The following is a 25,933-nucleotide window of genomic DNA, read 5'->3' as shown; positions in this document are numbered from 1 at the left end:
CACACTGCCAGATTGATCTTTTGGATCAACATACAAGATGCTGCAGGATCTCAGTGGGTCAAACAGCAGTTGTGGAGGGAAATGGATAGTTGATGTTTTGGGTTGCATCCCTTCATCTGGACTGAAAGATAGAGGGGAGATAGCCAATACAAAGATGTGAGAGGAAGAGATGTAATAAGAGCTGGCAAGTGATGGGTGGATCAAGGTGAGAAGGAGAGATGGGCAGATGGAGGAGGGAAAGAGTGGAAATGACAGAGGCTGGGAGGTGATGGATGGAGGCAATAAAGGGCTGCAGACGACGGAATCTAATAGGAAAGGAAGGTGGATCGCCAAGTAAGGAGGTGGGGTGGGAAAATGTGAACTGGGGGGAGGAGACCCAGTGGGAGGAGTGTGTGGGTGATGAGCAGATGGAGTGGGTGGAGGAGAGGAAAGAAACAGGGTGATTGGGGGCTGGGGTGGGTGTAGGAGGAACTGGGTGGATCAGGAGGAGAGAGAAAAGTGACAGAGGTGCAGCCGTTTACCTGAAATTGGAAAATTTGGAGATCTTTTAGTCACCTTTCCTGGACTGTGCACCTGGATGGCATTTCTTAATAGAGTTCCTGGCAATTCTGTCAGATGGTTCTCCTGGATGGTTCCAGCAGACATCTCTTGCACAGTGCTCCCAGAGATTCTCTTGAAATATTCTTCTGGATACTGTTCCTTAATAAAGCTCCTAGATCAAATTCATTGCAATGTCTTGTGTCGGGCAGAGCTGCTGGACATGTTTTTCCAACAGATTTCCTAGTCAGATCATTTTTGGATCTGTCTTCAGACACAAGTCCAAGATGCTTCTTTTGGCAGCAATCAAGGCACTACTTTCCAGCAGTTCCTAGGCAGAACTCTTGGAATATGTTCTGGATGGAGCTCGGAAAATTTACACATAGTACTTCCAGAACAGTGTTCTCAAATAGGTTTCTTGGACAGTGTTCCTGGCTGGGTCTTCCCACTGTAGGACAGTGAATGAATACAAATTCCCAAGTTTATTCCTGGATATTATATTTTGATAGAGGTCCAGAAATTGTTTTCTGTCAGAGCTCCTGGCAGATTCCTTGGGGTGCATTTCTGCACAGAACTTCCTCAGACAGCACTCTAGCCCAGATTGATTGTGTAGCACTGTCAGCTAGTGCATGCAGGCAGCACTCACAGCTTCAGATTGTCTCTGTTCATTTATGAAATCTTCAGTTCCTAAAACCAGTGCGGAAACAGTCTCGGACCAGTGCACCCCATGTAGAACCTGTCCTCCCACGTTGTGTTCATCAATCACCTCTGTTAAGGTATTATTGTCATTTTATTCATTGCACTTGGAGATAGTGAATTTGCACATGATCTGCTCTATGTAATATCAAGGATAATGGTGAATGACACTTACTGTAATACAATGAACTGCCCTTATTTATTGAAAGATATTCTTTCACTGTATGCTTTGCACAAGTAACAACTTCTGCTATAATTTCTTTCAGGTTGGGAACTCTGTTTTGATTATTTTTGTCAGTTATTTTGGAAGTAGAGTTCACCGCCCAAAACTGATTGGATTAGGCGGCCTCCTACTCAGTGCTGGAACTTTCCTGCTTACCCTGCCCCACTACATATTTGAGCCATATCAGTACAGCAAGACCATAGTAGGTAAGGCAACACAATGCACCTGAATTTGCTTTTTCTTATCCGTAATAAATATAAAGAGACATAAGTGAAAATGTAGATTATTAAAAATCTCTCTGGCATTTTGAACTTTGACTGAACGAAATGACTTTTTTGTCAGTTTTGTTCACATTTGTTCAAGGGATGTGGCCTGAGCCAGTGTTTAATACTGATGACACAAGGATTAGTGGCATTGTGGTAGTGTAGAAGATTGCCAAAGGATACAGTGGGATACAGATCAGTTGCAGATATGGGCGGAGAAATGGCAGATGGAGTTTAATCTGGGCCAGTGTGAGGTGTTGCACTGTGGGAGATCAACTGTGAAGGGACAGTATACAATTAATGGCAGGACCTGTACATTGTTGGTGTACAGAGGGATCTAGGGGATCCAAGTCCATAGTGCCCTGAAAGTAGCTGCACAAGTTGATAGGGTGGAAAAGAAGGCATATGGCATACTTGTCTTTATTAGTTGAGGCACTGAATTCAAGAGTCAGGCTATGTTGCAGTGTTTATAAAACTATGGTTACGCTGAATCTGGAGTATTGCATTTAATTCTGGTTGCCCCATTATAGGAAGGATACAGAAGCTTTGGAGAGGGTACAGAAGAGGTTTACCAGGATGCTGCCTGGATTAGAGGGCATATGCTATGAGGAGAGGTTGGATGAACTTGGGTTATTTTCTCTGGAGCAGTGGAGGCTGAGGAGAGAACTGAGAGTTTATAAGGTTGAGGGGCGTAGACAGAATAGATAGCCAGTATCTTTTTCCCAGGGTCAAAATGTCTAATATTAGAAGGCATGCACTTAAGGTGAACCGGGCAAGTTTAAAGGAGATGTGCAGGGCAAGTTTTTGTTTTACAGAGTAGTGAGTGCCTGGAATGTACTGCAGGCATGGTAGTGGAGGCAAATATGATGGAGGCATTTAAGAGGCTCAAAGATAGGCACATGAATATGCAGAGAATGGAGGGATACGGACTTGTGTAGGCAGAAGGGATTAGTTTAATTAGGCTTTTAATTACTAATTTAATTAGTTCCGCATAACATTGTGGACTCAAGGGCCTGTTTCTGTACTGTACTGTTCTGTGTTCTATGAATCCAAATAGCTAAGTCACTGGATCCCATGCATCTTAATCTTCTGGATGAGCTGACCATGAGAGACCTTGTCGAATGCCTTACTGAAATCCATGTGGACAACATTCACAGCTCTGCCTTCACCCATCATCAACTTCAACTCCTCACAACTCAAACAAGTTAATAAGACATGACCTGTTCTGCACAAAGCCATGATGACTGTCCCTAATTAGGCCATTCTTTTCCAAGTGCTCATATCCTATTCCTAAGAATCCTTTCATTTCCACTACAGGTTTGCTAGGGTGGTTCGGGAGGATTTAAACTAGTTTGCGAGGGGGATGGGAACCAGAGGAGTAGGTCAGAGGGAGAAGGGGATGGGGGAAAGTCAGATCTAACAGGTAGAGAGGCTTTGAGGAAGGAGAAGCAGAGTACAGGCTATAAAGGTAGTAGGGTGGATGAGCTAAAGTGCATTTACTTAAATGCAAGAAGCATCAGGAATATAAGGGAGATGAACTGAGAGCTTGGATAAGTACATGGGACCATGATATTGTGGCTATCACAGAAACATGGCTGACATCAGGGCAGGAATTGATATTGAATATTCCTGGTTTTCAGTGTTTTAAAAGGGATAGAGAAGGGGGAGGAGAGGAGGAGGAGGGGTGGCGGTACTGGTCAGGGACACTATTACGGTGGCAGAAAGGGTGGATAATGTAGAAGGATCCTCACTAGAGTCAATATGGGTGGAAGTTAGGAACAAGAAAGGAGCAGTTACTCTACTGGGAGTATTCTATAGGCCCCCCAGTAGCAGTAGGGATACTGAGGAGCAGATTGGGAGGCAGATTTTGGAAAGATGCGAAAATAACAGAGTTATTATAGTGGGAGACTTCAACTTCCCAAATATTGATTGGCACCTGCTTAGTGCCAAAGGTTTAGACGGGGCAGAGTTTGTTAAGTGTGTCCAGGACGGATTCCTTTCACAGTATGTTGACAGGCTGACTAGAGGGGATGCCATATTAGATCTAGTTTTAGGTAATGAACCGGGTCAGCTGACAGATCTATCGGTGGGTGAGCATTTGGGGGACAGCGACCACTGCTCCATAATCTTTAGCATTGTCATGGACAGGGATAGGAGCAAAGAGGACGGGAAGATTTTTAATTGAGGAAGGGCAAATTATGAGGCTATAAGGTGAGAACTTGAGAGTGTAAATTGGGATGACATTTTTGAATGGAAATGTACTATAGAGATGTGGTCGCTGTTCAGGGATCTCTTGCAGGATGTTAGGGATAAATTTGTCCTGGTGAGGCAGAGAAGGAATGGCAGGGTGAAGGAACCATGGGTGATGAGAGGTGGAACAACTAGTTAGGAAGAAGAAGGCAGTGAGCAGCAAGGATCAGACGGCTCGTGAGGAATATAAAGTGGGAAGGAGGGAACTTAAAGGGCTGAGGAAAGCGAGAAGGGGACATGAAAAGGCTTTGGCGAGTAGGGTTAAGGAGAATCCCAAGGCTTTTTACTCGTACAGGAAGAGCAGAAGGATGGCCAGAGTAAAGGTGGGTCCGATTAAAGACAAAGGTGGGAAGATGTGCCTGGAAGCTGTGGAATGGGTGAGGTTCTCAACGAATACTTCTCTTCAGTATTCACCAAGGAGAGGGGTCTTGATGATGCTGAGGACAGTATTGGTAAGGGTAATGTTCTAGAGTATGTAGATATCAAGAGAGAGGATGTGTTGGAGCTGTTAGAAAATATTAGGACAGATAAGTCCCTGGGGCCTGACGGAATATTCCCCAGGCTGCTCTGTGAGGCGAGGGAGGAGATTGCTGAACCATTGTCTAGGATCTTTGAGTCCTCGTTGTCCACGGGGATGGTACCGGAGGATTGGAGGGTGACGAATGTTGTCCCCTTATTCAAAAAAAGGTAGTAGGGGTAGTCCAGGGAATTACAGACCAGTGAGCCTTACATCTGTGGTGGGTAAGCTGCTAGAAAGTGTTCTAAGAGATAGGATCTATGATCATTAGAACCATAGAACAATACAGGCCCTTTGGCCCACCATGTTGTGCTGACCTTCAAACCACTCCTAAGACTATCTAACCCCTTCCTCCCATATATCCCTCTATCTTAAATTCCTCCATATGCTTATCTAACAATCTCTTCAACTTGCCCAATGTATCAGCCTCCACCACCACCCCAGGCAGTGCATTCCATGCACCAACCACTCTCTGGGTGAAAAACCTCCCTCTGACGTCTCCCTTGAACTTCCCACCCATTACCTTTAAAGCCATGCCCTCTTGTATTGAGCATTTGTGCCCTGGGAAAGAGGTGCTGGCTGTCCACTCTATCTATTCCTCTTAATATTTTGTATACCTCTATCATGTCTCCCCTCATCTTCTTTCTCCCCAATGAGTAAAGCCCTAGCTCCTTTAGTCTCTCCTCATAATCCATACTCTCTAATCCAGGCAGCTTCCTGGTAAATCTCCTCATTTAGAGAATCATGGACTGATTAGGGACAGCCAGCATGGATTTGTGAAGGGAAGATCTTGCCTCACTAGCCTGATAGGGTTCTTTGAGGAGGTGACCAGGACGATTGATGAGGGTAGTGCAGTGGATGTGGTCTACATGGACTTTAGTAAGGTGTTTGACAAGGTTCCGCGTGGTAGACTTCTTCAGAAGGTCAGAGGCCAAGGGATCCAGGGAGGCTTGGCTGTGTGGATTAGGAATTGGCTTGCCTGTAGAAAGCAGAGGGTTGTGGTGGAGGGAGTGCATTTGGATTGGAGGGCTGTGACTAGTGGTGTCCGACAGGGATCGGTTCTGGGATCTCTACTTTTCATGATATTTATTAATGACTGAGATGAGGGGGTGGAAGGGTGGGTTAGCAAGTTTGCAGATGATACAAAGATTGGTGGTGGTGTGGATAGTGGAGGGCTGTTGAAGCTTACAGAGGGATATTGATAGGATGCAAAGCTGGGCTGACAAGTGGCAGATGGAGTTCAATCCGGAGAAGTGTGAGGTGGTACACTTTGGAAGGACAAACTCCAACGCGGAATACAAGGTAAATGGCAGGATTCTGGGCAGTGGAGAGGAGCAGAGGGATCTGGGGGTTCATATCCACAGATCACTGAAAGTGGCCACACAGGTGCATAGGATAGTTAAGAAATGGGATGTTAGCTTTCATAAGTCGTGGGATGGAGTTTAAGAGCCGCAAAGTAATGATGCAGCTTTACAAAACTCTGGTTAGACCACATTTAGAGTACTGTGTCCAGTTCTGGTCGCCTCATTATAGGAAAGATGTGGAGGTGTTGGAAAGGGTGCAGAGGAGATTCACCAGGATGCTGCCTGGATTGGAGAGTATGGATTATGAGGAGAGACTAAAGGAGCTCGGGCTTCACTCATTGGAGAGAAGGAGGATGAGGGGAGGCATGATAGAGCTATACAAAATATTAAGAGGAATAGATAGAGTGGACAGCCAGCGCCTCTTTTCCAGGGCACCAATGCTCAATACAAGAGGGCATGGCTTTAAGGTAATGGGTGGGAAGTTCAAGGGAGACGTCAAAGGGAGGTTTTTCACCCAGACAATGGTTGGTGCATGGAATGCACTGCCTGGGGTGGTGGTGGAGGCTGATACGTTGGTCAAGTTCAAGAGATTGTTAGATAAGCATATGGAGGAATTTAAGATAGAGGGGTTAGATAGTCTCTGGGGAAATCCACCTTAACGTTCAAGAGACCCAACAATATCTGTGTTTATCTTAAAAACACCAAGCATATTATCATGTTCTACACTGATGTCCCTATCCTCCACATCCTTCTCATTGGTGAATACTGATGCAAAGTACTTATTCAGGACCTTGCCCACATCCTCCACCTCTAAGCATACATTCCCATCCAGTAATTTCTAGGGTAGGGACATGTTCGGCACAGCTTTGTGGGCCAAAGGGCCTGAATTGTGCTGTAATTGTTCTATGTTATCCTTGAGCTGTCCTACCCTCTCCATATTTATCCTTTTACTCTTGATGCATGGATAGAATGCCTTGAGATTCTCTAATCTTTTTGCTAAGGATTTCTCATGGCCCCTCTTGGCTCTCCTAATTCCCTTGGAGTTCATTTCTAGCTTCATTATATTCCTCATGGGCCCTGTTTGATTTTAGCCTTCAAAACCTTACAAATGCTTCCTTTTCCTTGATTGAATTCACATCATCTCTCATCACCCAAGGTTCCCATACCTTGCCATCCTTGTTAGAACTTCTGACTGGAACATACCTGTCCTGTACTCTGAAGTTGATCTTTAAACATCCTCCACATTGTCAGATGTGGATTTACCCTAAAGTAGCTGTTCCCATTTAACTCTCCCTAGCTCTGCCTAATACTCTCGTAATTTGCCCTTCCCCAATTTAATACTTTCCAACAAAGTCCATTCTTGTCCATTCTTATCCGTATTCATAACTATCTTAAAACTTAAGGAGTTGTGATCAGTTTCCTAAACAATCCCCCCCCACTGAAGGATCAGTCACCTGGCCGGGCTCATTTCCCAACACCAGATCCAGTACAGTCCCTCCTCCAGTTGAATTATCCACATACTGTTTTAAGAAACTGTTCTGGATGCACCTAACAAATTGTACCCTGTCTAACCCTTTTGCACTAAGGAGGTCCAAGTCTATATCAAGGAAGTTAAGTCATCTACTACGACAACCCTGTTTTTTCACCTTTCCCTAATCTGCTTGCATATCTGTTCCTCAATGTCCCTAGTGGTGGGGGGGGGGGTGGCAGGTGGGTGGGTGGGTCTCTAATATAACCCCACCAGAGTGATTGCCCCTTTCCTATTTTTGAGTTCTACCCATATCGACTCAGTGGATGAGACTCCATGATGTCCCCTCTGACTGCAGATGTGATACTGTTCCTGCTTAGTAGTGCAACTCTTTCCCCCTCTTTTACCTCCCTCTCTATCTCTTCTGAAACTTTGAAACCCTGGAATATTAGGCATCCAGTCCTGTCCCTCTTAACCAGGTCTCTGTAATGACCATAACATCATGGTTTCATGTATTGATCCATGCTCTAAGCTTATCTCCCTTACCCTTAATACTCCTTTGCTTTAAAATAAACACACTTCCGTCCCATCATGTATATTACCTTTCTCCTGCCTGGCCTTCCTTACAGATCTTATTGGTCATGACATCTACCTTCCCCTCAATCCCTCCACTTACTGACTTGGTGCTTTGTTTCCCACTCAACTTTCAGCCTCCCATCTGCCTCACTTTGGATCCCACCCTTCTGCCAATAAACCCTCCCTAGTAGCACTAGAAAATCTGCCCACCAGGATCTTTGTCCCCCTCTGGTTCAGATACAACTTGTCCCTCTTGTACAGCTTATCTCTGTCCCAGAAGAGCTCCCAATGGTCCAAAAATCGGAATCTCTGCCCCTGCACCAGCTCTTTAGCCACATATTCTCCTATTCTTACCCTCACTAGCACATGGCACTGGAAGTAATCCAGAGAGTACAACCTTCGGTCCTGCTTTTTAGCCTCTTTCCTAACTTCCTGTATTCACGCAGCAGGACCTCATCCCTGTTTCTACCTATGTCATTTGAGCCAATGTGCACAATAACTTCTGGCTGCTCCCCCTCCCCCTTGAGAATGTTCTGCACAGAGCTCTTTTTGACCCTGGCGCCAGGGAGGCAACGCAACATCCCGGAGTCCCTTTTGCAGCCACAGAATGTCCTGTCCGCCCATTAACAATTTGGTCTCCTATCACGATAGTCCTGCCTGCCTTCACCCTTCCCCACTGGTCCACTATTGTTCCATGTGTTGATCCAGTCCTGGTGCCACAGACCGGACTGATGCTGCTGCTCTCTCCTCAACAGTCATCCCCTTCCCCTGCCCCACCCCACCAACAATATCCAAAGTAGTATACTTGTGTTCCAGGGGAATTGTCACATGGGAATCCTGCACTATCTTTCTACTCCATCTAACTTTCCACTCCATCTAACTTTCCTGGTGGTTATCCACTGCCTGCAGCCTGCACCGTAGATGTGACCAACTCACTGAAACTCTCATCTATGATCATCTCAGCATCAAATGGTCCTAAGTACATCCAACTTCAGCTCCAGTTCTTTAATACAATGAGCCAGGAGCTGCAGCTGAACATACTTTCCATAAGTATATGCAGAACATAAAACAGTACAGCACCAGACAGGCCATTTGGCCCATGATGTTGTGCCAATCTTGATGCCAATTTATACCAAATGTTCTCTCCTGTGTATCATCCAGATCCCTCCATTCCCTTCATATTCATGTGTCTATCTAAAAGCCTCTTAAACTCCAAGCTGGCTGTTTCCACTACTATCCTTGGTAACCCATTCCAGGCACCTACCACTCCCTGCATATAACATAAACTTGCTCCTCAAGTCATAGAGTCGGAGAATAGTACAACACAATACAGGCCCTTCAGCCCACAATGTTGTGCTGACCTTTAAAGCTCACCTAAGACTATCTAACCCCTTCCTCCCAAATATACCTCTTTTAAATTCCTCCATATGCTTATCTAGCAATCTCTTGAATTTGACCAATGTACCTGCCTCCAACACCAGCCCAGGCAGTGCATTCCATGCCCCAACCACTCCCTGGGTTTAAAAAAAACCTCCCTCTGATATCTCCCTTGAACTTCCCACCCATTACTTTAAAGCCATGCCCTCTTGTATTGAGCATTGGTGCCCTGGGAAAGAGGTGCTGGCTGTCTACTCTATCTAATCCTCTTAATATTTTGTATACCTCCATCATGTCTCCTCTCATCCTCCTTTTCTCCAAAGAGTAAAGCCCTAACTCCCTTAGTCTCTCCTCATAATGCATACTCTCTGAACCAGGCAGCATTCTGGTAAATCTCCTCTGCACCCTCTCCAATGCTTCCACATCCTTCCTATAATGAGGTGACCAGAACTGGGGACAGTACTCCAAGTGTGGTCTAACCAGAGTTTTCATAACTACCCTATCCACCTGTGAGGCAACTTTCAGGGATCTGTGGATATGAACCCTCAGATCCCTCTGCTCCTTCACACTACCCAGAAGCCTGCTATTAACTTTGTACTCCGCTTTGGAGTTTGTCCTTCCAAAGTGTACCACCTCACACTTCTCCAGATTGAACTCCATCTGCCACTTGTCAGCCCAGCTCTGCTTCCTATCAATATCCCTCTGCAATCTTCGACAGTCCTCCACACTATCCACAACACCACCAACCTTTGTGTCATCTGCAAACTTGTAACCCACCCTTCTACCCCTCATCCAAGTCATTAATAAAAATCACGAAAAGTGGAGGTCCCAGAACCGATCCTTGTGGGACACCGCCAGTCACAGCCCTCCAATCTGAATGCACTCCTTCCACCACAACCCTCTGCTTTCTACAGGCAAGCCAATTCTGAATCTACACGGCCAAGCCTCCCTGGATCCCATGCCCTCTGACCTTCTGAAGAAACCTACCATGTGGAACCTTGTCAAATGTCTTACTAAAATCCATGTAGACCACATCTACTGCACTACCCTCATCAATCTTCCTGGTCACCTCAAAGAACACTATCAGGCTTGTGAGACATGATCTGCCCTTCACAAAGCCATGCTGTCTGTCCCTGATCAGACCATGATTCTCTAAATGCCCATAGATCCTATCTCTAAGAATCTTTTCCAACAGCTTGCCCACCACAGACATAAGGTTCACTGGTCTATAATTCCCTGGACTATCCCTACTACCTTTTTTGAATAAGGGGACAACATTTGCCACCCTCCAGTCTTCCGGTACCATTCCTGTGGACAACGAGGACTCAAAGATCCTAGCCAACAATTCAGCAATCTCCTCCCTTGCCTCCTGGAGCAGCCTGGAGAATATTCCATCAGGCCCCAGGGACTTATCTGTCCTAATATTTTCTAACAACTCCAACACATCCTCTCTCTTAATATCTACATGCTCCCGAACATTAACCTTACCAACACTGTCCTTAGCATCATCAAGACCCCTCTCCTTGGTGAATACTGAAGAGAAGTATTCATTGAGAACCTCACATACTTCCACAGCTTCCAGGCACATCTTCCCACCTTTGTCTCTAATTGGTCCTACCTTTACTCTCGTCATCCTTCTGCTCTTCACATAAGTGAAAAAAGCCTTGGGATTTTCCGTAACCCTACTCGCCAAGGCCTTTTCATGTCCCCTTCTTGCTCTCCTCAGCCCCTTAAGTTCCTTCCTTGCTACACTATATTCCTCAAGAGAGCTATCTGATCCTTGCTTCCTAAATCTTATGTATGCTGCCTTCTTCCTAACTGGTTGTTCCACCTCTCTAGTCACCCATGGTTCCTTCACCCTACCACCCCTCCTCCTCTTCTCTGCGCCCCCCCTCATCCATTTTAAAACACTGAAATCCAGGAATATTCAATATCTTGGTGACAGCCAAGTCTCTGCAAGAGCCACAATATCATAGTTCCACATATTTATCCAAGCTCTCAGTTCATCACCCTTATTCTTGATGATACTTGCATTTAAGTAAATGCACTTTAGGCCATCCACCTTTCTACTTTTATACCCTATATTCTGCTTCTTCTTCCTCAAAGCCTCTCTACATGTTAGATCTGACTTTACTACTTCCACTGACCTACGCCTCTGGTTCCCATCCTCCTCGCAAACTAGTTTAAACCCTCCCAAACCACACTAGCAAACCTGCCTGCAAGGATATTGGTCCCCCTCAAGTTCAGGTGTAACCTGTCCATTCTGTACAGGTCCCACCTTCCCCAGAAGAGATCCCAATGACCCAAAAATCTAAAACCTTGCACCTTGCACCAACTCCTCAGCCACACATTCATCTGCCATCTCTTCCTATTCTTACCTTCACTATCACATGGCACTGGCAGCAATCCTGAGATTGCTACCCTTGAGGTCCTGTTCTTCAGCCTTCTGCCTAGCTCCCTGAACTCACTCTGCAGGACTGCATCCCTCTTCCTACCTATGTCATTGGTACCAACATGTACCATGACTTCTGGCTGCTTTCCCTCCCACTCAAGAATGCTGTGGACCTGATCAGAGACATCCTGGACCCTGGCACCTGGGAGGCAACATACCATCCTGGATTCTCGCTCACATCCACAGAACCTCCTGTCTGTTCCACTATCAAGTCCCCTATCACTATTGCCCTCCTCTTCTCCTCCCTTCCCTTCTGAACAGCAGGACCAGTCCCAGTGCCAGAGACTTGGCTTCTGCTGCTTGATCCCTGTAGGTCATCCCCCTCAACAGCATTCAAAGCGGAATACCTGTTATTGAGGGGAACAGCCTCCAGGGTCCTCTGCACTGTCTGCCTGTTCCCCTTCTCCTTCTCTCCCCTGAGAGTCACTCATCTCTCTGCCTCCTGGACCCTAGAAGTACCTGCTCTAAGGGGGGGTGACTGCCTCCTGATGCACAGCATCTACATATCTCTCTCCCTCCCTGATGCTCCACAGTGTTTGAAGCTGAGACTCCAGCTCATCAATTCTGAGCTGAAGTTCCTCCAGCACTTGCTGCAGATGTGGTCACTGTGCACCACAGCAGGGTCCACTAGCTCCCACATCATGCAGCTGCAGCACATCGCTATGCCCTCCATATGAACTAGTTTTTTTTCCCTACCTAGCTGTAGTCTACTTAAAAAATTTATAATAACAGTAAACCTTACCCTTACTTACCAGCTACTCAGCAGTGTTGTTGCAGATGGCCTCCGCCTCTTGATGCAAAGAGAATGATAGGCAGTAACGGGTCAAGGTGGGATACACTTATCTAAGCCCGTTGAGCAAAGCCCAGTCACTCTACTCCCTCTCACTCCACTGCCCGCTCCAATGCCCGCTGGATATGGCGATCTTTGTTTCAAATTGTTCGCGCGCGCGCTACTGACTGATGTCACGTGCCTGCGCAGTCTATCCCTGCTATCCCCGAACCATTAGGGAAAAAAAACTTTTATCTTTTCAGAAGTCCTCAGCTGATTCCGCTCACTCTCCTCTCGCTCCCCATCAAAACTGCCGAAGATTCTCCTTCTCTTTTTAAACTGTTTGCGTGCTATGTCGTCTTTAAACTTGCCCCACCCCCCCCACCCCCAACCTTAAAAGCATATCCTCTGGTGTTTGACATTTCTACCCTGTGGAAAAGATTCTGACTGTCAACCCTATCTATGCCTCTCATAATTTTACAAATATCTATCACGTCTCCCCTTAGCCTCCAATGATCTTGTGAGAACAACGCAAGTTTGTCCAACTGTTTCTTATAGCTCATACCCTCTAACTAGGCAGCATCCTTGATCAACCTACCACACGAGGGATCTTATCAAATGCCTGATTAACGTCCATGTAGATAATGTCGACTACCTTTCCCTCATCAAACATCTTTGTCACCTCAAAAAAAAACTCAATCAAGTTTGTAAGACATGACCTGCTCAGCTAGATTGTCCCTAGTTCCCTTCTTGAACAATATTTGCTACTCTCCAGTCCTCCCAGACTTTGCCTGTTGCTACTGAGGACAAAGCCCCAGCAATCTCACTTATTTCAATGTTCTGAGATGTAGCCATCAGGCCCTGGGGACACCCACCTTAATGCTTTTCAGAGACTCACTACCTCCTCCTTAATCTCAAATGTCCCAGTACATTAGCATGCCCCACTGTTTTCATTATCCTCCAAATTCTTCTCGGTAAATACCAACACAAAGTACTCAGTTAGTACCTCAGCCACTTGCTCTCACTCCAAGCACAAATTCCTTCTTTATCCTTGAGTGGACCTACCATCTCCTTAGTTACCATCTTTTTTATGTATAAAATGCGTTGGAATTCTCCTTGATCCTGCTCACCAAGAACATTTCATGGCCCATTTTGGCCTTCCTAATCACCTGCTTGAGCACTTTCCTGCTATCTTTATATTCCACAAAAGCCAGCCTGATTTTTTTAGCTTCCTAAACCTTACATATGCTTCGTTTTCCTTTCTGACTAAACTTAGGACCTCTTGGTTCATCCAAGGTTCCCTTGCCTTTCCACCCTTGTCCTTGAAGTCCTCCACTATGACAACCCTGTTTGTCTCTATACCTTTCCATAACCTGTCTATGTACCTGTTCCTCTACCTCTCAGTGGCTACTGGGGCCTCTCAGGGGCTATTGGGGGCTCATAGTATAATCCCATCAGCATAATTACACCATTCCAATTTCTGAGCTCTACCCAAATTGCCTCTGTGGAAGTGGATATGTCTTCTCTGAGTACTGCTGTGACATTCTCCCTTGTGAGTAGTGCAACCCCTCCACCTCTTTACTCCCCTCTCTGTCACATCTAAAACAACAAAAACAAGAACGTTGAGCTGCCAGTCCTGTCCCTCTGGCAACCAGGTTGCACTGCAAGTTTCCCTGATCTCCCACATCCTACAGGATGAGCATTCTACTGCATCCCATCTACACTAATCAGAAGAGTAATTTTAAGAACCATACTTGATCTTACCTTTTCTTCTACCCAGCCTGCTTGCTGAAGCTTCTTGACCCAAAACCTCAGCATTTACACTCAAAAACAGACACTCCCAAAAATGGCTGCTCTACTTCAGCCTGCCTTCCAATTATCGGCTTGTGTGCCTCACACCGAGGCAATTCGGGAGGCTGCTGCAATGCCCCACTCTGCGTCCTGCTTGATAAAATTCTTCTGTGGTGGAGAGCTGCCTTCTTGAACCATTGCAGTCCTTGAGGTGTGGGTATACCCACAATGCTGTCAGGAAGGGAGTTCCAGGACTTGACCCAGTAATGGTGAAGGAATGGTGATGTATTTCCAAGTAAGGATTGTGTGTGGCTTGGAGGGCAGCTTCCACATGGTGGAGTTCCCATGCTATTGCTGCCTTTATCCTTCAACTGGTAGAGGTGGTGGGTTTGGAAAGTTCTATATAATCAGGTTAATTGCTGCAGTGCATCCTGTAGATGGTACAAACTGCTGCTAATGTGCTTTGGTGGAGTGAGTGAATGGATGGGGTGCCTATCAAGTGGACTGCTATGTCCTGTATGATGTCAAGCTTGAGTATTGTGCCTGTCCTGCTTCTGGTGAATAGGACATACCTGGGCAATTTTCCACATTGTCACGTAGATACCTATGTTGTAGCTGTACTGGAACAGCTTGATCAAGTGTGCAGCAAGTTCTGGAGCACAAATCTTCAGTTCTATTGCCAGAATGTTGTTGTCAGGGCCCATAGCCTTTGCTGTATCCAACACCTTTACCTGTTTCTTGATTTGATATATGGAGTGAATCGAATTGTCTGAAGACTGGTATCTAAGCTGGGGACCACTGGAGAAGGCTGAGATGGATCATCCACTTGGCACTTCTGGCTGAAGATTCTTGCAAATGCTTCAGCTTCTCTTTTGCATTTCTACTGGGATCCATGTCGTTGAAATGGGGATATTTGTGGAGCCTGCTACTAGAGTGAGTTGTTTAATTGTCTACTGCCATTTATGACTGGATATGAGCTTAGATTGTTCCCATGGTTGTGGGATCACTTTAGCTCTGCCTATTACATGCTATTTATGTTGTTTAGCATGCAAGTGGTCCCGTTTTGTAGCAGGTTGATTCCCCATTCTGCATACACCTGGTACTGCTCTCAGCATGCCCTCCTGCACTCTTCATTGAACCAGAATTAATCCCCTGCTTTTATGGTGATGGTAGAATGGGGGATATGCTGGGCTATGAGGTTGCAGATTGTGGTTGAGTCAGAGTTATACAGCATGGAAACTGGCCCTTCGGCTCAACTCGTCCATGCTGACGAAGTTGCCTACCTAATCTAATCCCATTTGCCTGTGTTTGGTCCATATCCCTCTCAACCTTTCCTATCCATGTACCTGTACAAATGTCTTTTAAACATTTGTTATATCTGTCTCCAGCAGCTCATTCCACATACCCACCACCCTCTGTGAAAAGGTAACCCCTTGGGCGCCCATTAAATCTTTCCCCTTGCCATAAATCTATGCCCTCTAATTTTAGACTCCTCTACTCTGGAGAGATGGGAGAGAGAGAGAAGACTATGACCATTCACCTTATCTGTGCCCCTCATGATCTTATAAACCTCTAAGGTCACCCTTGCTCCAGGGAAAAATGCCCAACCTATCTGGTCTCCGTATAACTCAAGACCTCCAGTCCTGGTAACATCCTTGAGTACAATAGTGCCTCATGGATGCCCAGTCCTGAGCTGCTAGATCACTAACATGGGCCCAAGCTACGTCTGTATTACTACAAGGAACAGACTTTGTTTCAGCCTTCTTCAGGGACCCTCATCTCAACTCTTTCCAGTGCATTGATAATTGGATTTGGCACTTGTACAGAACTCAAGTTTCATTACTTGTCTGCCAGTTTCCACCCAGCCCTCATTTTCACATGATCCATTTCTGACTTTTCCCCTTCCCTTTCTGGATCTCTTCATCATTTCAGGGTATAGGCAGGCAACAGACATCTATTATAAGCCTATTACTCCCACAGCTATCTCAGCCTATGCTTCCTCCCATCCTTTCTCCTTCAAGGACTCCATTCCATTCTCTCAGTTCCTCCATCCCTGTTGTACGGGCTTAAGTCCCAGGGCAGGACTTTCCATGGAGGTGCTTCTGAACTGTTGTCGTTCTTCCTGAACCATAGCATCCCCTCAACCATAGTTGACAGAGCTCATCTATTGCCTGCACCTCTGCTCTCGTCTCCTCTCCTAGACAGAGTGAGGATAGTGTTTCCTGGTCCTTGCTGACTAGCCTTCACATTTAATGGGTCACCCATCATAATTTTACCCAGCCAACAAGATTCTACCACAAAACACATTCCCCTCTCCTCCCTTTTTCAGCATTTTGAAGAGCAATCTCCCTTCACAACTCCTTGGTGCACACTTCTGTTCCCACCAAACACTCCCCTTATGGCACTCACAGGAAATGCCTTTTATGTCATCCCTTCCCACCACCCAGGGACCCAAACAGCACTTCCAAATGGAGTAGTGATTCCCTTGCATTTCTTCCAATTTGGTGTACAGCATTAAGTGTTCACAACACTATCTCCTCTACATTGAAGAAATCAAACGCCAATTTGGTGACCACTTGTGAATTTTTTTTGATTTTCTTTAATCTGTTTTGAAGCTCGTGAAATGTTGCCTGCAGGATCTTGACCTTTTATCTTCATTCACCATTGGTTCCACCATGGACCATATTTTTACTACAAATGAAGTACTCTTAAAATGCAGCTGAAGTCGTGAATCTGTGATTCAAAACTTGGTTGACGCTTTGCAGTTTCCTACAATGCTCTGTCTGAGGGAACAGAGGGACAACTGCACACTATTTGATGGATTGCTTGTATTTCTGCTCCCTTTGTGCATTTTCAGCTGAGAGAAGGGGAGAAAGAACCAGTAACTATGGTGGAGGTGTTGATTTAAATGACTGAGATCATTGCATTTTAGCATTCAGTGTTATATACAGTATTTGGCTCAGACATTGTGGGCTGAAGGCCCTGTTCCTGTGCTGTACTGTTCTATAGTATTCAACTGTTGTACACAAATACTATCATTAATAATTTGTAAGGGGCATGGCAGCCAGATTTTACTCAACCAATTCTCAGTATTGAGACAATCCCCCCAACTACTTCAAAACTAGCTTTCCAAGTGTTCCATGTTTTAGTCAGGGTTTGACTATCATGGACCAGGTCTGGGGCCCCTTCATCAAAACCAAATCTCTCAACCCAACTGCATGTTTCTAGCTGTGTGAGGCTTGTTTATTTTTTTGAAGACTCCATGAAATGCAGTTTACTGGACCTCCTTTCAGATTGTGAGGTATGTTGAAATCCACATCAGTTTTTGCAGCATTTTTAGTGACCCAGAGCTCTTCTCATTACTGTGTGTGTGCCAGCTGTCTTCTCATGATACTGATCACCATGGTGGTTCAATCATTGCTCCTCCAAAGGTGCCAGTGTCATACCTGTTTAGGTACCACTGAAAATTGATATCACTTTGATTTCTATCGTCTATGTGTAGAATCAGGGCACCATGTTCTTTGCCTATGAACATCTATGTGATCAAACATTTGCAACACTGGTCAGCTGGTGGCAAGATTTAATAGTGGAAGGGAAGTAATACACTGAAATATTCAGTATATTGTTTCTCTTCCATCACTGCTTTAAAAATGAAGCAAGTAATTGGAATGAATTAAGCTGGGCGAAACTATATGCCTGTCTAAACTAAAGTTGAACTCTGTTACTTTAAGCATGGATGAAGTTTGGTTTCAAACATACTATTAACAGGAGTCACTCAGCCTGATGACAGTTAGGGTGGAATGCTGGATGATTTCTTTTAGGCACACTCTGCCTCTGTTTAGATTTACCTAGCTGCAGTGGGTACCAAAAGTTACCAGTCCCAAAGGTTTTTGTTTAATAAGAAAGGAAAAGGGACTTAAGTTAATCCAGTGTATTTCATGATTTCATGTCGTCATGAATGTAAAAAAATAACTGAATAATTATTAAAACTTGTGATGTTTAAAAAAAAATCATGATTTGCACTCTAAAGCCCTGCAGGTAGCAATGTGATAATCATCAGTTCATTATTTTGCTGAAGTGATTAAAAATTGGCCAGGGCACCAGCCATAACCTCCTCTGCAAAATAATGACGTGATCTTTTTGGTTCACTATGAAAGCAGTGGAGGCCACATCTGAAATTTGACATTTTGGCACTTCCTCAGTGTGTCCATCAAGGTGTTACTGAAGACTAACTGTACAATGGGAAGTTGATCTCCTTCCCAGTGCTGAAGTCCACCCCACTTTCTCCAGCAATTGTAAAACAAAAAACTTAAAAAAAAAAAAAGAAATGAAATTTTTGGAACTGAATGAACTGCTTACCTTGCAGGAAATACAAGCCATTTCAACACAGACACCTGTCAACCAATGAACCAGACACACCAGCTCGAATTTTGTACACGTTCAGACCACAAGTTCAAGAAAATGGGCAGTGTTTGGGGAATAATGGTGATTGCTCAATTGATGGTGGGCATTGGGACAGTTCCGATTCAACCCTTTGGTATTTCGTATGTTGATGACTTTGCTGAACCATCTAATGCTCCACTCTATATAGGTGAGTTTCAAAATACATTCTCATGATTCATCTTTGTAAATAACTGCTGTATATTTATCTAGAACGCAATCTCATTTTCCCTGTGATCAAGTGCCTCTTATTTCTTGTCATCTGTGTTGTCAACATTAACACAATCTAATTGGTAAAGACATTCCAGCATCTGCACAGCTTCAAAAGATGCACATCACCTCCTTTCCCCTTCCCTCTAAAGAATTGGCCCTGATGATTTGTAAGATTCCTTTTTAATCAGGGACAACTTATTGAAGACCAGCTGGCTGCCACTGACTGTTGTCCAATGTCTGGTGCCATCAGGCAATATCATGATCTTATCATGATCTGTCTGCTTTTTCCATAAATAACTAGGTTACCCCCAATCATCAAATAATAAACTTGATAAAACTGTTCCACTTGTAGAGAAATTCAAGTCATTGTGGATGCTCCCCTCTTTGTTTTTGTTTCTAATGTCTTTCAGTCCTTATGGAGTCCTTGACTGCTCGATCTCCATTTTCCAGTGAACACCTTGTGCTTTCAGTCCACCCTTCCCCTGCACTGACAATTGGACAGAGGGGCAGGTAGCCAGGATGTGGCCTGTGCAGACAGGACCTGTGGGTGACTGCTTAGGTTTGGCTTGTGTGCTGACCCATGAGGAGGCTCTCACCAAACATTGGGAGTGTAAACAGTGAGTCAGAGCTGGAGTAGCAGGTGGATGTTTTTCATCCTGAGAGATGGTTTGCAATGGTTGTTTTTAAGGGTCAGTTCACAAGATCACAAGACAAAGGAGCAGAAGTAGGCCATTCACCCCATCGAGTCTGCTCCGCTATCTCACCATGAGCTAAACTATTCCCATCTAGCCCCAATTTCCGGCCTTTTCCCCATATCCCTTGATACCTTGACTAATTAGATACCTATCAGTCTCCTCCTTAAACACCCCCAATTATCGGGCCTCCACAGCTGTATGTGGCAACGAATTCCACAAATCCACAACCCTCTGGCTAAAGAAATTTCTTCTCATTTCTGTTCTAAATGGATACCCTCTAATTCTAAGACTGTGCCCTCTAGTCCTGGACTCACCCACCAAGGAAAACAGCTTAGCCACATCTACTCTGTCCAGTCCTTTCAACATTCAAAATGTTTGAGGTCCCCTCTCATTCTTCTGTACTCCAGTGAGTACAGTCCAAGAGCTGACAAACTCTCATCGTATGTTAGCCCTTTCATTCTGGGAATCATCCTTGTAAATCTTTTCTGAACCCTCTCCAACATCAGTACACCCTTCCTAAGATAAGGGGCCCAAAACTGCACACAGTATTCCAAATGAGTTTAGGTCCATTAATTTTAATTTTCATGAGTAGGTGAAGATAACAGCTTTATAAAATTAACTGGTGCTCGAGAATGAAGAACTCAGACTCTTATGGACAGGATTAACTTTGAATGCTCAAAGTGCTAGCAATGGCACAATTGGCTAAATGGCCACCTCCTGTGCCATCAGCCACCATAACTTTTGAAATCTTGGATTAAGTAGCTGGTGCTACTAAACCTGGGAGCCCCCAGTATTGAACCAATGATGCACTGTACAATTTTGTATGAATTAGTGCAGAAATCTGTGTTTATCTTCCACTCACAACCGATGCAGTTTATGGATGGAGCAAAAAAGCTGCTGGAGAAACTCAGTGGGTCAGGCAGCATCTGGGAAGGGAAGTGGACAGTTGATGTTTTGGGTTGACACCCTTCACCCGGACAGTTTCTGGATGGCTTGGTTTTGGCAGGAGAGCTGAGAATAATGATAATACCTGATAAAGTTGTCTACAGCTCAGCCTCAGGTGATGACACCTCTCAAAGAGCATTTGACACTGATTCCAGGGCTGGAGCAATTAAGGTCACAGGCCAAGAAAACTGTCTATGTTGTAGCATTGGGTACATTCAGTGAGAATGGGCAGTGAAGAGGAGCATCCACAGCGAATGGTGGCCAAAAGATGCCTCGCTGGTCAGATGATCATTGCTTACGATCTCAGCAATAACTGACTTGAGATGGAGGATTATGCAATTTGCACCACAGTCATAGATCGGAGCACCAACAGCAGTCTCGGCTATGTCACCTCCTTAATTAACAGTCAAGTGAACAATATAGGGTAAATGGAAATGGCCTTCAATCTTAAACATTATTTCTCTTCCCGCAGATGCTGCCTGAGCTGCTGAGTGTTTCTGGCATCTTCTGTTTTAATATGGAATAAATACCAGTTATATATTAGCACTTCAGTTTCAGGTAGTATCTGGGTAAGGATTTTTTTGTTGTGCTAGATGAGGATTAATTCAGACTGAAGTTATTGGGAGCTAATTCAATTGCCCCACAAACTGACTGAGGTTGTGGCACACGATTAACCTGCAGTTACAAAGCGGCATCTTCTGAAGCTGAGCTGGGACTGACCTGTGACTGCCCCCATATGACCCACGTTTCTTTTTCTAAGCTTGGCACTCCGGCTTAGACAGCAGCTAACCTTCCAATTCACCAGAGGCTGATGATAGAGGCCCTTTACTGTGACATTGAGAGTTCAGCGTGACAGCACAAGCTCTCCCAGCACCCTCCCAACTTCAGGTCAGCACTGGTACACAAGGAGCAGGGAGAACTGGAACTCTCTTGTCCCAGTAGGATTTACCAAATTGACATCCGATATTCTAAAGAGGTGGGTGATGAGGGTCAGTGCTTCTCATTCTTTCATCTGATTACTTTTCTTAAAACCAAGCTCCACCACCCGGCCTTGTTATAACTTGACATCCAATGAACAAAGTTACAACATAGATTGCTGAATGATGCTGAGGAGCAAGGCTCCTCCCAAAATTACAAACCCTGCAAGCTGGCACTAGATTTGGGCTCTCTACTGCTCACTGACTTGCTTGGGAAGCTCACAGGAGCCATTGAAGGAGCAAATCAGTTGCTATTATATTCAGAATATTTGCCTTTACAGTTATCACCTGACTAGTTTCTTTATTCTACAGGATCATTTCCCTTGAATTGCACAGAAGTGGGTTCACTAACCCCACAGTGTGCCAAAGCACAGGGTTTTCCTGGGTTACAGCGAGAGACTGGAACCTAGACCCTCAGCATGTCTGGTTACATCCTGATTGAAGATCAGAATGATGCCTGATACCTTCCTTCAGATGATTCTATTCAAATAGGATCCTTTAAATATCATGGCACATGGCGAGACTGGCATCAGCCTTCCATAAAGCTTTGAACAGGGTATGTGGCCCATCTTTTCCAGCATGGATGTGGTGACCAGCTCCATTTATATACTTTGGTGATGCAGTGCCTGATGGCTGATGTCTCAACTTCCAATGTAATACACTACTTCTCCAGTCTAACTTTGTTCCTCAAATTGCCCATTCCTGGAACTGTCTAATAAATCTGTTTCACTCTTTCAAGCACCTCTGCAAGCACAACTCTGCAGTTGTGGTGTAATTAGTGTGTTATGAAAATTCATAGAGTCATGGAGGTACACAACATGGAAATAGGCCTGTCCCCCCCCAACTTATTCATGCCAACCAAGGTGCCTGAGTTAGTCCCATATACCTGCATTTGGCTTATATTCCTCTAAGCCTTTCCTATCCATGTGCCCATCAACATGTTTTTTTTTGAAATTGTACCTGCCTCTACCATTTCCTCTGGCAGCTCATCCCATGTACCCACCACCCTCTGTGTGGAAAATCTTGCCTGTCAGGTCCCTTTAAGTCTTTCCCCTCGCACCTTAACCGTATGCCCTCCAGTTTTAGACTCAATGCTGGGAAAGACTGTGACTATCCTCTACATCTATGCCACTCAATGAGCTTGGTCACCCCTTGGCCTCCTTGACTCTGGGGGAAGCAGTCCCAACCTATCCAGTTTTCCCCTGTAACTCAAGCCTTCCAGTCCTTGAAACATTCTTGTGAATATGTTCTGCAGTGTCTTTAGGTTAATCACATCCTCCTTACAGTATGGCAACCAGAATTGCATAGAATACTCCTAATGCAGTCTCACCAATATCTTGTACAGCTGTAACTTGAAGTCGTAACTTTTGTGACTGTAGTCAAAAGTCTGCTTGATAGGTATGATTATGTATTTTCACTCCAAAGACCATCCCTCTTCTTTCTCAATTTGAGCATAGTGTTGCTTCACACTTCAGTGTACATGATGGTATTTCTTGGCCACTGGCCTTTATGTGACTGATTTACTCCATCATTCAAAGCATCACAGGCACGTTTCAATATGTTCTGGTGAACCAAAAAGACTTACTTCCCAGATTGTCTTTATGTGGATGATATACTGTTTGTTATTCTGTGCCCCGATTCCATTTGCCTTCATTAACTGAAATAATGGTGTCAGTGCCAAAAAGAGGCAACATAAGTTCTGTGATGTTGTCAGACTTCCTTGACTTCATGATTCTTTCTATTTTTTTGACTAGCTGCATGCACTTTTAGCTCAAGACAAACTCTGTCCTTCTGTTTGAGTGCAGACTTATTTTTGATCTTTACGTTATGTTCATGTAGTTGCCTGAAGATTTATAATATTTCAGGATTTTCTTCAGGTTAATCAGAATGAATGCAGAGGCAGTTGCCTGTACCTTTGTCAGATCTAATCCATGGCAACTTGAAAGATCTCCAGTGGAGTTCACACCAGAAAGTAGATTTGCACAGGACTTTACAATATTTGACAATTAATACATAAGCTCTATTGCATGTGTAGTTCTTCAATCTCATATTAGTCTTGTGTGGTCTAGTGGCTAGTGGTTCACCATCAACTGCTTGATTCAATGCCACCTTGTTCCCATGTAGGTGAACAGAGTTGTCTGCTTCAGGAACTACGATTGGGTTTGCACAGCCACCAGAAATTCATCTTGTTCTAATTTATTTGACTGTTCCTCCACCTACTGCATCAATGCATAAAGTGATGGGTCAGGGCTTATAGTGAGTTAGTTTCGTACCTGGCCTGATGTGAATATGGGCAATTATGTGTACCATCCAGAAATAGGTATCCCATCTTTCCAAATAGTATGTCTACATCTGATTTTGAGGCATTCATGCTAAACAGCTCTTTCCAGTCTAGTTTTATTTCTCTGGGGTTTCACAAATAGTCTCAGCCAATTGATAATTTCCTGATGGATACAAGTTTGCAATTCTGGTGTTATCTGTAGAACATAGAACAAAACCGCACAGGACCAGGCCCTTCAGCCCTCAATGTCTGTGGCGAACATGATGCCAAATTAAAACTAATTCTCTTCTGCCTGTACATAGAACATTACAGCACAGTACAGGCCCTTTGGCCCACAATGTTGTGCTGATATTTTATCCTGCTCTAAGATCTATCTAACCCTTCCCTCCCACATAGCTCTCCTCTTCTCTATCATTCATGTGTCTATCTAAGAGTATCTTAAATGTCTCTAATGCATCGGCGCCCACAACCTCTGCCGGCAGTGCGTTCCATGCACCCACCACTCTGTGTAAAGAAAAAACTTACCTCTGACTTCCCCCCCCCATACCTTCCTCCAATCACCTTAAAATTATGTCCCCTCATGTTAGCCATTGTCACCCTGGGAAAAAGTTTGACTGTCCACTCATTCTATGCCTCTTATCATCTTGTACACTTCTATAAAGTCACTTCTCATCCTCCTCTCCAAAAAGCATATCCTCATAAGATATGCTTTCCGATCCAGGCAACATCCTGGTAAATCTCCTCTGCATCCTCTCTAAAGCTTCCACAAAATGGAGGGCTATGGGTAAGCCTAGTAATTTCTAGGGTAGGGACATGTTCAGCACAGCTTTGTGGGCCAAAGGGCCTGAATTGTGCTGTAATTGTTCTATGTTCTATCCTTCCTATAATGAGGTGACTAGAACTGGACACATTACTCCATGTGTTGTCTAACCAGAGTTCTATAGAGCTGCAACATCACCTCATGGCTCTTGAACTCAATACCCTGACTAATGAAGGCCAGCACTCCATATGTCTTCTTAACAACCCTAACAACCTGCACAGCAACTTTGAGGGGTCTATGGATGTGGACCCCAAGATCCCTCTGTTCCTCCACACTGCTAAGACTCCTGCCATTAACCTTGTATTCTGCCTTTGAATTCAATCTTCCCAAAGTGTATCACTTCACACTTTTCTGGGTTGAACTCCATCTGCCACTTATCAGCCCAGGTATGCAGTCTATCAATATCCTGTTGTAATCTACAGCAACCTTCTACACTATCCACAACACCACCAGCCTTGGTATCATCAGCAAACTTACTAACCCACCCTTCCACATCCTCATCCAAGTCATTTATAAAAATCAGAGCAGGGGTCCCAGAACAAACTCCTGATGAACACCACTGGTCACCAACCTCCAGGCAGAATACACTCCATCTACCACCACCCTGTCTTCTATGAGCGAGCCAATTCTGAATTCACATGGCCAAGTTTCCCTGGATCCCATGCCTCCTGACTTTCTGAATAGGCCTTCCATGAGGAACCTTATCAAACTCCTTACTAAAATTCATGTATACCACATCCACTGCTCTACCTTCAATAGAACCATAGAACACTACAGCACAGAAAACATGCCATTCAGCCCTTCTGGTCTGTGCTGAAACTTTATTCCGCTTGTCCCATTGACCTGCACCCAGTCCATAACCCTCCAGACCTCTCCCATCCATGTATCTATCCAATTTATTCTTAAAACTTAAGAGTGAGCCCGCATTTACCACATCAGATGGCAGCCTGTTCCACATTCCTACTACTATAAGTGAAGTTCCCCCTAAACCTTACCCCCTTCACCCTAAAGCAATGTTCTCTCATACTTATCTCTCCTAATCTAGATGGAAAGAGCCTACTCACATTTAATGTCTATACCCCTCATAATTTTGTAAACCTCTATCAAATCTCCCCTCATTCTTCTACACTCCAAGGAATAAAGTCCTAACCTGTTCAATCTTTCCCTGTAACTCAACTCCTGGAGACCTGGCAACATTCTAGTAAATCTTCTCTGCACTCTTTCAATCTTACTGATATCCTTCCTATAGTTAGGTGACCAGAACTGCACGCAATCCTCCAAATTTGGCCTCACCAATGTCTTATACAACCTCACCATAACATCCCAACTCCTATACTCA

General features: G+C 44.6%; 1 protein-coding gene across 4 annotated transcripts in view; it reads left to right on the top strand.

Annotated features, from left to right (window-relative positions):
• Positions 1-25,933, top strand: part of LOC127572033 (solute carrier organic anion transporter family member 2A1-like) — a 214,675-nt gene that overhangs the window by 31,891 nt on the left and 156,851 nt on the right. For 3 of the 4 annotated variants that reach the window (XM_052018850.1, XM_052018853.1, XM_052018852.1), the window contains 2 exons: positions 1,500-1,662; positions 18,590-18,814. In XM_052018850.1, the coding sequence (XP_051874810.1) occupies positions 1,500-1,662; positions 18,590-18,814 (388 nt within the window). The remainder of the gene's footprint in view (positions 1-1,499; positions 1,663-18,589; positions 18,815-25,933) is intronic. The other variant, XM_052018854.1, reaches the window with a different exon arrangement.

This window comes from Pristis pectinata, chromosome 6 (assembly GCF_009764475.1).
Source record: "Pristis pectinata isolate sPriPec2 chromosome 6, sPriPec2.1.pri, whole genome shotgun sequence".
Classification (NCBI taxonomy): domain Eukaryota; kingdom Metazoa; phylum Chordata; class Chondrichthyes; order Rhinopristiformes; family Pristidae; genus Pristis; species Pristis pectinata.
This window is presented reverse-complemented; position numbering and strand designations above follow the sequence as displayed.